The sequence below is a fragment of the Panthera uncia genome, chromosome C2 (genome assembly GCF_023721935.1).
Source record: "Panthera uncia isolate 11264 chromosome C2, Puncia_PCG_1.0, whole genome shotgun sequence".
In the NCBI taxonomy this organism is placed as follows: Eukaryota; Metazoa; Chordata; class Mammalia; order Carnivora; family Felidae; genus Panthera; species Panthera uncia.
This window is the reverse complement of record NC_064810.1, coordinates 150,462,791-150,477,111: the sequence shown is the minus strand read 5'-3', so window position 1 is coordinate 150,477,111 and position 14,321 is coordinate 150,462,791. Positions and strand designations below refer to the sequence as shown.

The window sequence follows — 14,321 nt, the reverse complement described above, 5'->3', positions numbered from 1 at the left end:
ACACACACACACACACACACACACACACACACACACACACACACACACTAATAATGCTTCACAAACTAGGACTGCATTAACAGACATTTATACCAGGACTGGGAACAGACAGAACCCAAATAAAAAATAAAACCAAAGTCAACCGTACAATGATTTAAATATAGTAGGATCTTATATAATACAGAATTTAGAATGATTCTGATCCACCTTAAAGGCTGATAGCATTAAAAAAGTCTTTTTCACAGCTCAGTCTCATAGAAAATGGGACGTAACTGCATGAACAACCAGAACTAAGACAGTTACTCAACAGATGCAAAAATACAATATATAACACAATAAATGTGACATAACATTTACGGAATGTACTCTTCCTTTAAACAACAAACCACAGAAGACTGTTTTAAATTTAAGTATCAAGGTAGTTTCAATTATTTAAATCTAGTTTATATGGTGATACCTATTAGGAAATAGTTTTACTTAAATGTATCTAAGGCAATGATTTTGCAAGAGTGGGTTCTAGATTAGCAGCAACAGCATTAGCTGGGAACTGGGTAAAAATGCAACATTTCAACCCCCTCCTAGACCCACTGAATGAGAAAATGTGGGAGTATGATCCAGCAATCTGTGTTTTAACAAAACCCAGGTGGTTCTGCATGGAAGACAGAATGAGGAAAAGCATCCCAAAGGCCGACCCACTTAATCAAGAATACTGTCAAAAGTAGGGGTGCCTGGGTGGCCGGCTGAGTCGGTTAAGCGTCCCGACTCTTGATTTCAGCTCAGGTCATGATCTCACAGTTTGTGGGTTCAAGTCCCACATTGAGCTCTGCACTGACAGTGCAGAGCCTGCTTGGGATTTTCCTTCTCTCTCTCTCTTCCCCACTCCTACTCTCTCTCAAAATGAATAAATAAAAACTTTAAAAAAAAAAAAAAAAGAATATCATAAGCAATGACCCAGTATCCTTTTTCAATAGAATATGTATGGATATTACCACACTACTGTGTTTGATCACCAATCAGATCATTTTTTAATGATTTTTCTTCCACTTAACGAGTTGTTTCAAGGACAAATATAACCTTAAGTCAAGCTCAATTATATGCTGACCGTGAATTAAGAAAATGGAGGTGGCAGGGGATGGGTGAAATAGACAAGGGGATTAAAAGTACACTTATCATGATGAGCACTGAGTAACGTACAGAATTGTTGTATAATTACGTTGTGCACCTTAGATATAGCACTTTATGTTAATTTTACTTCAATAAAATAAACTATATCTCTTCTAAATGAAAATAATAATAATAATAATAATAATAATAAAATAAAGCAGGGCACATCATTGTGTATCACTAAGTAAGTTTTCCTTTACTCTAGGTATGCTTAAAACTGTTGCATTGAACATGAATATATTTAATGTATATCTTAACAGTTTTTCTTAGCACGGTAACATATAATGTGAGGAACATAAAGTTTTGCTTTTTTTCTCTTAAAAAAGGGGATCTTGTATCTGTTCAGTCTCACATTTAATCTGTTCTTTTGTATCCTTCAAAGAAGGTAACAAATGGTAGATCTAAAATGTAAGAAAAAAATGTTTTAAATAAATAAAAAGCAAGAAAACCTCTGAATTGCTTGCTTTCCTGATACGTTACATTACATATGAGATTTCAATATAAGTGTATTTATTTAACATATTTAATTTGCTCCCTTGATCCAACATATTTCCAAAAGTCTTATCACTAAAATCTTCAAAGGTGATTAAACCCTGAAGATCTGAGCCATGAAGACGGGGCAGATCAGCATATACCCCTGTACTTCTCCTGCTCGACTGACACCCGCACGCACACACACACTGCCAGATCAGCAGCCTCCAGGCTGCCCTCACGGACACTCTCCATAGGACCCGCTACCCTTTTCTGTCCTGACTCGTAACCGTAAGTTTCCTCCGGACGATCATGACCCGCGTGAAGGTACCGACTGGTAACTGGGCCACTTTGCGTCTCGCCAGGAAAGCTGATGAGAGCCTTGCCCGTGAGGTCCCCGCTTTGTCCTTCGGGCATATCCTGAGTCGTCTTTCTGAATGCCTTGTTTATGCATCTTGAGACCTGATATTTCGGTTTCAAACAGGGCCATGCACATGTTGAGAAACTTGTAGCTTCCTTGTATCAGAGTTGAACTTCATAATTAAACATGGGGAAGTGCATGATAATCAACCGCCATTTACAACCAAAATGTCCGTGTCACAGGGACACTTCTATTGAGAACTGGTAGCCATCCTTGCTCGGGAAAGATTAAGGCCCATCTCAATTTACCTCCAGATTCTTCAAAGCACTGAATCTGTGTAATCTTCTTTGAGCCATAGTGAAAAACAACAAGAAAAGGAAGAGGAGGAGAAGAAAAAACAAAATGAAAACACAGGCCTCCTACCTCAGGTTCCTTCCTCTGTAAGAAATGTTTATAATAACGCACTCTTAGATGCTTCTTCCTCCTGCCTTCAATACTGACTAAATTTGTTGACAGAAATAGGCAATACTCTCTCATTTAGCAGGGAAGAATTTTAAGGTCTAATTCTCAATTGAAAACCATAATCTCAGAATACGTTTCAAGAGTTTACCCAATTCTATTTTGTATGGCTAAGACACAAGCGACACGTAAGTATTTCGCAAAGTTTAAAAACTCTAAGGTATAATATCTTGTACTGAATATTGCAAAAACCATAGTAAATGTTGAGACATAAGCAGACTGAAAGTTCACCTTTCCTGTGCATTGCAGGTTAAGCACATGCTGGAAAGACAAACACTGTTAGTGAAGCTTTGTGCACTGGGGTTAACAGAACTTGTGAAACCACCATTACCCAACCATTCTGCACACAGAGAGCATGCGTGGGCTGCACAATGGGCCCTGATACCTTTAGTTCTTTAAGCCCTTGCATGTATCTCCCTTCTACATCCTGTATCTGGTCCTTAAGGTCATAGATATCCTGCAGGACATAGGAATGAACCATTGCATAAAAGCATGCACAAACATATCTTAAGTCTCAAAGGATTCAGATGAAAATGTGAATTACTTTCATGTATTCTGGACCAAAAGCAGAGAAATCAAAATACACAAACGTAACTGCCACTTAAAACCACCGAACGAGGCAAATAGGTCAGGTGATAATGGGGCTGGGGAAGGCCTGGAGTAATCAATCTAAAGTGTTACATATCTTCTTGGCATGAACTTGTGTTGAGACCGCATTAGCAAGAGGGGGATGGGGCCGTGTACGAGAAAAAGCTGTACCAATTATAATGTTTTTAACATATAAACTTTAAAAATTTATAAATCATTTCAATAATCTTTAACATAATGCTTCACCTGAACCAGTAAATTAGTAAAGTACTAAATTAATTATAAGCAGCAAATTTTACTGGCTCATTCAGAAGTTTTTAAAACTGTAATAAATGGACACGAACAAAATGTCTTTCGATGACTTGGTTACTAATCACAATTAATTTGGAAGAAAGAAAGTAAAGGGAGGGAAGTTAAACACCGACATTTTAAACCGTATGTCAGATGAGAGAGTCTATGCTGAGGATGCCATTTAAATGAATGATGAGAAAAGAGCATTTGTTCCAAATGTTACCCCAATCATTAAAAGCAAAGCAGGTCAAATTTTAAATGGAAAATACAGTTCCTCCTATACCTGGCCCTGCTACATACAATCTATCCTGGATGCTTGATTTAGGCGGAATACAACTGCCACAGGGCCCCACGTGCAATTCTGCAATACGGGCAGGACCAATCCTCAAAGGCCGGTCACACACACCTTCTGGATTATACCCCCCCTGCCCTCTTCGTCTCCTCCTTGGTAGGTCTGTCTTGTACTCGCTGATTCATCAACAGACACACATCAAGAGGCTACTGCGAGCGAAGCGTGAGGATACAAAACTCTCATTTCCTTCAAGGAAGTCATTCTCTCAAAGAAGCAATACGAGCTGAGTGGTGAGGCTGGAAGGCCTTGTCCTCCGGCCTTCCGTCCCACCGAAGACAAGAGTTGAGCTCATTCAACTCTGCAGCCCCAGCACCTATGCCCGGTACTTCGTAAGAGCCTGATAAATGCGGACACCCTCAAAGTCACGCCATGTCGGCCTGGGTCAGCTCTCCGCTGCCGCTGCCGCTGCCGCCACTGCAAACGTCTCCACCCCCTAACCCCCAGCCCACTTTTACAGGCCTCCCATCCCGTAAGCCGGACTCTTGCTCCTACCTGCCTGCGGTCTGACTCAGGACCCCAGCACGCCCCCTCCCTCCCTCCCTCCCTCTCTGTGTCAGCAGGACGGGCCCGCCACATCTGGCCCCCCTCTAGCTGCGCCCGGGCATCCCTCTCAGGCACTCTGCTCATCAGCCACCCTCTCCTCACTCTGCCTTCCTGTTCTCTCTCAACTGGCTCAAGCCAGCGAATAAAAATAATCAAGCCTGCCTTTGAAAGAAGACAAAAACCTTCCCTTAAGCTCTCCTCTCTGCTACCGACCAATCAACTCCAGTGTCTCCCAGGATTCTCCTCGGAGCAAGTTCCTTGCACCGTCTCCCACTGCAGTTTCGCCTTGTTCACGCCATCCTCATCACTCACCCACAGGGTTCCCTTCACCTGCAGAGCTTCCTCCGACCTGGGGACACTCCTTAAGAATGCCAATCAGATACTCTTGCTCCCCTGGTTAATATCCCACAGTTGTCGGGGGGCGGCGGGGGGGGCGGGGAACCAAATGTCTTCTAGGCTACCACACATGATGCTTTGTGGTCTGGCCCACGCACTCACCTCTCCTCCTCACTTCCCATCCTACCCTCGGGCAACTGTGCTAGACAGAGAACCTTCTGGTTCTCTCAAGTTCTCAGAAAGCCTTTTCCCTCCAACTTCTTTGCCTGATGCATTTGCATTCTTCCTTCACAGTGGGTCTCCTCTGAAAAGCTTTCTGTAATCACTTCTCCCAGTCCAACAGAGCTGATGCTTCTCTGAATTCTCTCAACAGTCCTATTCTTGCTACTACATAGGATCATACACGTGACCGAGTTTTACTGGTTTCTATCAGCGGATCTTCCCTATGAAACAGTGAACTCCTGAAGGTCAAAGTGTGTTTCACTGCCTAAATTGCTGAAGCCAACGGCTCAATAAATGTTGATGAATGAATGAATGAATGCAATTTTTATTACAACCCTTCCCCCCATTGCTCACAAATAGTAGGTTCAGCAAACAGACCTTCAAATACATTTTGAAAGTCCCCATCTTTCAAATAAAAGGGTTAATAAGAACAGGAACTCAACCCAGGGACTCAACTCAGGTATTTCTGTTATCCCAAATATTCCTATGCTTATCTTACCATGAAAAATTGAGAGATAACTATACTCCAGCAGCCAAATAATACCATAATGCCTCAAAAGGCCGACAATTCCTAGAACCTGGTCCCTTGCATATCTATGTATTTTCCATCTAAAATATGGCCAACTATTTCTGAGAGAATTACTTTTACATACAAGTTTTTTTGGCATTGGTAAGTGAGCAGAGAGATACGGATCATTCCAATATCATCAAATGTTCAAGAAAGAGAACAGAAAAAAGAATTAACTCATCTCTTTCCTTTCAGATCTGAGTCACATTCCCGAACTGTCTTTTAACAGTATTTTTTCAAGAACTCAAACTCCTTTTCTTCCCACTAAGTCACATTAAGTGTTAAATAGCTCCAGTATACTCTACTACAAAGAAGCCGCCAAACTGTTTGTAAAAAGCAAACCAAAGACTGCGGTTTACCCGCAATTCACTTAATGAGGTGTCTGGATCTACTAAGCTGCTGGTGTCTCCGCTCCCTCGTCTGGATGAGTTTCCACTTAGAGGGGTTGTTGCTGAGGCAGAATTCCGAGACGAAGGCTAGAGAAAGAGAAAGAGGACACATCTAAGTCTTGTTTCTGTACAAAGGCGTTTGCTGTGGAAGCTGAACATGGGGTGGGGGCGGGGGACACCTAACACCTGTGGATGAGAGGTGCGGACAATATAGGTTGGCTTTGGGAAAGGGATGCCCTGGGGAACGTGCCTGGGGAATATGAAGCATAACCTTGTTCCCTGCAACACATTACTGTAGTCTAGAATTCATAATGACAAAGGAAGTGGCTTGCATGCGAGTTTTTTTCTATCTTTGGTATACTGTAAACAATACTGAGCACACGAGATTAATTTAAAACAGTTCAGGATTTATAACTGGTATGCTAATTAGCAGTCCTGCTACTGAGTTCCTGAGGCTGCTTCTTTAGAATCTTTTCTTTTTCTAATACTCTGATAAAGTTGGAAACAATATTTGCAGCTTGAGCAAAGTGTGTATCGCTATGAATTTAGACTGCTATTCCCACAGTTAGTTTACATGTGAGATATGCTACTGGATGAACACACAATGGAGCAACCACAAAGAGTTAACCATCAGCCACATGCAGCTACTCAGCATCTGAAATACGGCTGGACGAAACTGACATTTAAGTGTCATTGAATGACGTTAATTAAGTGTAAAATACACACCAGATTTCAAAGGCTTAGTATGGAAAAAAGAAGGTAAATTATCTCATTAACAATTTTTCATATTAATTACACTGAAATACCTTGGATATTTGGGTTAAATAAATTATTTAAATTAATTTTAACTGTTGCTTTTTACTGTTTTAATGAGGCTGCTAGAAAAGTTAAACTTGGGGCGCCTGAGTGGCTCAGTCTGTTAAGTGTCCGACTTCGGCTCAGGACATGATCTCATGGTTCATGAGTTCAAGCCCTGCCTCGGGCTCCTGGCTGACAGCTCAGAGTCTGGAGCCTGCTTCGGATTCTGTGTTTCCCTCTCTCTCTCTGCCCCTGCCCCACTCACACTCTGTCTCTCCCTCTCTTAAAAATATACATTAAAAAAAATTTTTTTTTAAAGAAAAGTTAAACTTACATATGTGGGCTACATTTGTGGCTTGCATTGTATCCCTACTGGACAGAACAGCTGTATCTTTTTTAGGTACAGCATGAAATTAATCCTGATAATTTCCCTAAAATGACTTTCTGGAAGTACTTCCAGAAGATAGAGACTTTAACACAAAACAAGTCCTAGAAAGGAGTTATTTTACTTCCAATAAAAAAAGTATTATTAAGGAAGAAAACCAAAAACAAACAAAAACAAAACCCTCAGAGTTTGTCACTACCGTTCCACTTCATTTTCAGTGTTTAATGGCTTCTTCTCAGGATCCAATTCTAGGGAATGGAAATCAAAAGAGCAGCCAAAAGCTTCAGAAGTGACATTCAAGGAAATAAAACGCAGTGTCTTTTCTCTTCCCAGAGCTTCACATGATTCAACCTCGGAGGAATTTGGGGGGTCAAGAACAGGAAATAGACGAAGAAAGGCAGAGTAGCTCCCCCAGTTCACATGTAGTATAATCGTGAAATAGCAGTTGAAATGAAGTTCAATTGACCTTGAGAATTTAATTCTCTTAGGAATGTATATACTCACTCTTGTGTAATTTTCAGCATACTGTTTGTCAGATTTTTCATCCAACTAGAAAAGAACAGAGATAAAAATCAGGAAAGATGCTTATTAGCATGTCAGGTTTTTTTTAGAGGAAAAAAAGAAATGACCACAGTTGGGTTCTCCAAGTTCAACTGCTGTTTGCAACCTAAAAGTAAACATATTAAAACTGAAATAAAAGTTGAGACACATAAGACAAAATGTCAAGAATGTTAATTCTTATCCTAAGGATGGACAGGCAGTGAGCAAGCTGTCCTTGTGCAGAAGTTTAGAATTTTAGATTTTCTTTTCATGGTATTTGAAACACATTAAAGAAAATTATATATAAACTTAAGTTTTACCATTGCAAATGTTAATACAAAAAAAAAAAAAAAAAAAAAAACAAACCCACAAACTTGTACACATCAAAAGCAAAACTCTGATAAAACCAAAAGCCAAAAAGCTTTATTCTCTAAACATTATTAGGACACAGGACACATAGATAAGACCAGTCCAATTAGCCACAAAGAGTTTCGACTGGATTAAAGCATGTTAAATATATCATCAAAAAAGATTTCCCCTACAGCCTTAAGGGAGTCAGCTCTTTGGCTTTTTTGTTTTTTGGTTTTTTTTTAAGCAGTACACACACATGTCAAAAATAAAAGAAAAAATGAAATAGCACAAAAGGGTACGTGAGGTAAGCCTTTCTCCCTACTCTACCACGTCCTGACCTTCCAATTCTTGATCCAAGGATAACCAGCCACCAAGTCTTTAACAAATTCTAGAGCAATGCCTCAAATACATTCTATACCTTCTTTTTCTCCTTACCATCTTTCAGGATTTAAAGAAACTACTTCATTTTCTTCATGGCATTTATCAATCTCTGACCCCATGGTATTTATTAATTTATTGTCTGATCTCTTTATCTTTAATGTAAGTAAGCCTATGTCTGTATGTTCGTTTCTGTATTCATAACATCAAAAATAGCACCTGACATGTAGAAGGACTAAAAGTTTACTGGGTGAATGAGGAAATGAATCATACCCCATCTGTACTTACAGACTTACTTCATTTACTTTAACAGCAGCATAGTGTCCTATTATCTAGACATGATGATTGAGGTAGCCTATCTTCCGCAGACAGGCCTTAGTTATTAGCGTTTCATAAAGAGAGGCATCTTACAGGTCTCCTCCTAAACCCTGACCTTGCAGCTGAGGAGAGAGAAATTCAGGGGCAAAAGATCTTCCTGAAAATTGAACAACTGCTAAACGTCAGGGCTGGATTCAGATCTCAGTTTTGTGAATTTTAAAACCCGTGTTCATATTACTTACTGTCCCAATTACTTAACTAAATGAAAATCAACCCAGATTCCAACTCCTAGACCAACCCTCCCAGCTCAATCTAGAAAAAAAGATTTGAAAACTTTCCTCAGTTAATTATTAAAACACAAAATGCCATTATTTCTGGTTCTTTTCAGTTCACTTCATTCTAATTTCCTCATATTTGAAAGGTTTTCTGTTCTTTTTCATTGCCCATTTATCACGTTCATTTTTCTCTGCATTTATATAATAAACACTGTTTATAATAAAAGGTGTTTACTTTATTAAAAGTACTGTATCAATAATGCATTTATATTAGACTTTCGACTTTGATCTTTTTGCCACTTTTTACAGTAACACTCTCTACAAGGAATTGATTCTAGTTAACTGATTTTTTTTAAGTCACACATGAAACGTTTTGAAACAAACAAGCAATTTGCCACGAAAAGGAATCCTCTGCCATCACATTTATGCTGCTAAAGCCACTGCCTCACATTTAAAGTGCTATTCTTCAGAGTGAAAGAAATACCGTGTCTGAATAAAACTGCCTTATTTTCCTCAGAGTATCTCCCACCTCTCTTCTACTAATGAGTTAGAGAAAAACAAGCAAAATCCAGAAACACTCTTCTAGGTCCACCCAAAACCCGGGCTCATGTCCCCTCTCACAAAAATGACCGCCAAACCCACCCATTTTTTAAACAGTCAGCTTGCAAGGATCTTACATTTCAGAGGCTGCATCACTGAACTAGCCCGTGGCAACGTCGATTCTCTTGCTTCCACTGTCTTCTGACAGATCCCCACTGTCGCAACCCAAACCGATCACGCGCCAAACCTCGGGGATTGTTAAGGCAGCGAAAAATGCCAAGAGCAGCGACGCTGCAGTCCAGGTCCCTGAGCTGCAGTGACTTGGCCAGAGGCTCCAGTTCTCACTTCTCAGACTTGTGCTCTGCTACGTGCTACCTCCCAGTTAGACAAAAAGCCACTTGAAACCTGGTCTTCCAAAAGCCCCAGTGCCCTCTCGAGGAGGTCTAAACACCTGTACCCGCAATGACAAGCCAAGGTTCATGATGATGACCCAGAGTCTGCCAGGTACTGAAAAGGCTTTTAAATGGAATAAAAGTTAATCATGTTTAATATATTAAAGTATAAAATAGGGAAACAGCAAAAGGCTACAAGCTTTCAGCTATAAGATGAATAAGGCCTGAGGATCTAATGCAAAATCATGGTGACTAGAGCTGATAAAAAATTGTTGTGTATAAGTCACAATGGAAAAATGAATATGCACAACAATATAAAAACTTTGTAACATTAGTGAGAAATCAGAAAGCAAAGGCTGCATATGTGGTTGCAATTCTGTAAAACAAATTAGAGATAGAAAAAATATTAAAAGTAAATCAAATTGTTAAAAAGTGGCTAATAAAAAAGTAGACTAAAATACCAAAAGCAAAAACAAAAAACAGCAAGCAAAGCTTTTTTCCGCCTTAATATGGTGCTCAGGACTTGCTCATTAATGTTAACTGCAGCCTACTCTTCTCAAAAAATTTCAAGTAAACATTACGTCATTGCACTCTTAAATAATTAAATAGGTAATTTTCCGATCAAGGAAGGGGTTTGGTCGTTTGAACTTGAAAGTCAGCTAACAAGCTTGCAATATTTCACATTAGTATTAATGTGAAATATTAGTATTTCACATTAGTGAAATATTTCACATTAGTATTAATGTGAAAAGGAGAGCACACGGTGGCAAACTTCATATTCCAATTTGTTTGTTTTTTTTTTTTTTTAATTTTTTTTTTTTTTTAACGTTTATTTATTTTTGAGACAGAGAGACACAGAGCACGAACAGGGGAGGAGCAGAGAGAGAGGGAGACACAGCATCTGAAACAGGCTCCAGGCTCTGAGCTGTCAGCACAGAGCCCGACGCGGGGCTCGAACTCACGGACCGCGAGATCGTGACCTGAGCCGAAGTCGGCCGCTTAACCGACCGAGCCACCCAGGCGCCCCTCATATTCCAATTTGAAAGCTTAAGTTCAAAGGTAGTATTTTCTTAGGGGCGCCTGGGTGGCTCAAAGGGTTAAGTGACCAACTCTTGGTTTCGACTCAGGTCATGAGCTCATACTTCCTGAATTCAAGCCTGCTTGGGATTCTCTGTCCCTCTCTCTCTGCCCACCCCCCTCAAATAAATAAATAAAAATTTTTTTAAGTAACATTTTCTTGAAGAATTTCCATTATCAACTAGTAAACAAAATTAAATATAATCTTTCCCACATTTCAGCGATAAAAGCCTTTGCCCTATTTATGCCAGGATGCTTGAAAATGCTTTGCTCTTGACATTACAGATTGTACATTACTTCTCTTTAAATCTGAACTCCTTGAATATTTGTTGAAATTAACACATGTGAGAAATATTTTAGAATACACATCTTGTCAAATCTTTGAAACTCCTTGTTTCTTCTTAAAGAAAGGTATTTATTCTTTGATATTTATTCTCTGATTAAGAGGCCCTTTGAACCACTTAAACATAAGGCTGCTTAGTTTGACAGATAATTTTACCTGACTAAAATGGTAAAATACAACTGAATTTTTTTAGAATAGAATAGAAACAGAGCATTTTAGTTATAAATACATTTTGATGCTGTCATTTAAAAGTTGTTTAGAAATAAAGACTGGTACCTTGTTACAATTATTTTCTTAAAAGGACTGAGCTATTCATGTCTGATGTGTACAATTTTCAGCGTGCAGCAACCATTTGGTCAAATGTATCAGTAATCTATATGATCAGAAGTTAAAGGTATTTATATCAAGGCATTTGAATAAACTACTTATTTTTTAATGTTATAAAGTTATAGTCAAACAAAGTATTTATAGTATTTGTTTAGTGTAATCATTAGTCTAATCATTTATTAACTTCTAATTTTATATATGATATGATAACACTAATAAAAATTCTGTTTGACAGAAAAAAAACCCCAGAAAACTGAAGATTTGATTCCCCAACTACAGAAGGGAAGGGAGCAATTAATTTTAATAATCTCATAAAGCAAAAATGGCTTTGGACTCCACTCAGAAATGCACTAATTGTTAATAATCAGTAAAACTAAAGTTAGCACATTTACATTCTTCTCCCCAGCCTAACCGATAGGATAAAAGAAAAAGGCCATTGGCTAGAGCAGTCACAAATACTGTGTAAAGAGTCTTGCCAAATCAGGGCCTGGCACCCTTTTCAAGCACTCCTAGCTCAGAAGTTGTAAATGGAGCAGACTGTACACATATATTTGATCCACAGTGGGGAAGCCAGAAAGTGTCTTTTAAAATTGTGAATTCACTGTCAGCGTTTTAAAATCAGAATATTTCACATAAAAGTGCAGATTTCCCAGCTTACCTTTTAAAGGCAGGGATCTTGGCAATATCAAGTCTACTTCCCATTTATCCACAATGAACTGAATTATAGTTCCCCTTTACAAGAAATAATATTAGAGAAAATTTTTGCTCTAGAGAGAGGAATGGCAAGCATTTTAGGGTTTTTGTTTTTTTACAGAGTAAAACCTTTTTTTTTTTAATTTAAATTTTAGTTAACACATTAAGGTTTTATCAAGAGGTAAAATTAAGGATATCATTACAGGTACTTAAACAACAATGAAAAAAAAGATAACAATCATTAGCTCACAGGCTATAAAATAAGAGGGCGCTATAACCATGTATAATGGTTACACACACACAGGCTATTATATCAAATCATGTTATACACGTTAAATATGTATAACTTTCATTTTAAAATATGTAAATAAACCAAAATAACTATCTGGGAAAAGAAAAGAGTTATATTAAATTAGTAGAAGCAGGAAGAGATTTTTTCCTTAAACTATCAAGCTTTTCACTTCTGTGTAGTTACTAAGATAAACTGCCAAGAAATACATGTAAGGAGGACAAAACCACCATCACAAATATGAGGCTAACAGAATTCAAGTTTTTAAGGAAAAAAGGTATATACATTAAATTGTTTGTATCTACAAAAAAAGGACAAGTTGTTAAGCAAATTAATAAAATGAGCAATATTTCAGAGCAAAGACTTTTGGCAGCCAGCTTTCCAACTCCGCATGCTGAGATTCCTTGATCTGACAGAGGGCAAGACAGGATTGCTCTAAGGCTAGGTTTGAGGCCCAACGATCTGGAATATTTAAGGACTACAAGGATTAAAGTCATTCAGAAACAGCTATTTAAATACAATCAGTGGGGTGCCTGGGTAGCTCAGTCGGTTAAACATCTGACTCTTGATTTCAGCTTAGGTCAAGATCCTGTGTTAGTGGGATCGAGACCCACGTTGGACTCCTTGCTGACAGGCTCTTCGCCTGCTTGGGATTCTCTCTCTCCCTCTCTCTCTGCCCCTCTCCCTTTCCCTCTCTCTGAAAATAAATAAAGGTTTATCAAATACAAATAAATACAATCAGTAATATGCTAAATGTAAGTCAGTATCTCTTCATTTAAAAACTAACTTTTTGGTTTAGAAATACTACGTCTCATCTGCTTCAAAGTGCTTGAAAATCAGAACAGCACCGGTCTATGTGCAAAACAACACTAATCCCAGCAAGGGAGAGAAGGTGTCAAAGAGAAAATCAGGCTGTTAGATCCGTCAGGGAGTATATGCTGTTTGGGGTTCCTTCCTTAAGACAAATGCTTCGAGGCATCTCTATTGGACAATCTTTCCTAAATTCAGTTCCCCATGAATGTGAAAGCAAAGGATAAGCATTTCTTCAAAACAATGCCATGGTCCAAACGTTTAAAATCTATTCAGATTCCTCTGAGTCACCACATGTTAGTGATACTTTGCTAAGTAATACGTTCTATTGTTCAACCTTCAAAGTCTACCTAGTACTATATAGATTCACCAAAATAAAAAGAAAACTTTTAAGACTGATTAGGAATATCTAAATATGGGCTAGGTATTAGATGGTTTTAAGGAATTATTATTTTTTAATGTTTATTTATTTTTGAGACAGAGAGCGAGCCCGCGCACACGTGAGCAGGGAAGGGGCAGAGCCAGAAGAGGACACAGGATCCAAAGCAGGCTCTGCACAGGCAGCGGTGAGCCCAATGCAAAGCCTGAACTCATGAACCATGTGGTCATGACCTGAGCCAAAATCAAACGCTCAGACGACTGAGCCACCCAGGCACCCCAAGGAATTATTTATTTATTAGGTATGATAATAGTAGAGTGAATATGAAAAAGAAATTCTCAGGGGTGCCTGGGTGGCTCAGTTGGTTGAGCATCCAATTCTTGACTTTGGCTCAGGTCATGATCTCCCGGTTTGTGAGATCGAACACCTCATCGAATTGTGCCCTGACCGTGTAGAGCCTGCTTGGGATTCCCTCTCTCTCTCTCTCTCTCTCTGTCTCTCTCTCTGTCTCTCTCTCTCTCTCTCTCTGTCTCTCTCTCCCTCTCTCTCTCTCTCTCTCTCCCTCTCTCTCTCCATCTCTCCCTCTCTCTCTCTCTCTCTCTCTCTGTCTCTCTCTCTCTCT

The 14,321-nt window shown here is 39.0% G+C and overlaps 1 protein-coding gene across 9 annotated transcripts in view; it reads right to left on the bottom strand.

Moving 5' to 3' along the window:
• Nucleotides 1–14,321, bottom strand: part of LRRFIP2 (LRR binding FLII interacting protein 2) — a 106,169-nt gene that overhangs the window by 29,060 nt on the left and 62,788 nt on the right. For 5 of the 9 annotated variants that reach the window (XM_049629045.1, XM_049629036.1, XM_049629038.1 and 2 more), the window contains 3 exons: nt 7,492–7,536; nt 5,775–5,891; nt 2,901–2,972 (listed from right to left, as the gene is read on the bottom strand). In XM_049629045.1, coding sequence (XP_049485002.1) covers nt 2,901–2,972; nt 5,775–5,891; nt 7,492–7,536 — 234 coding nt within the window. The remainder of the gene's footprint in view (nt 1–2,900; nt 2,973–5,774; nt 5,892–7,491; nt 7,537–14,321) is intronic. The other 4 variants (XM_049629039.1, XM_049629040.1, XM_049629042.1 and 1 more) reach the window with 1 other exon arrangement.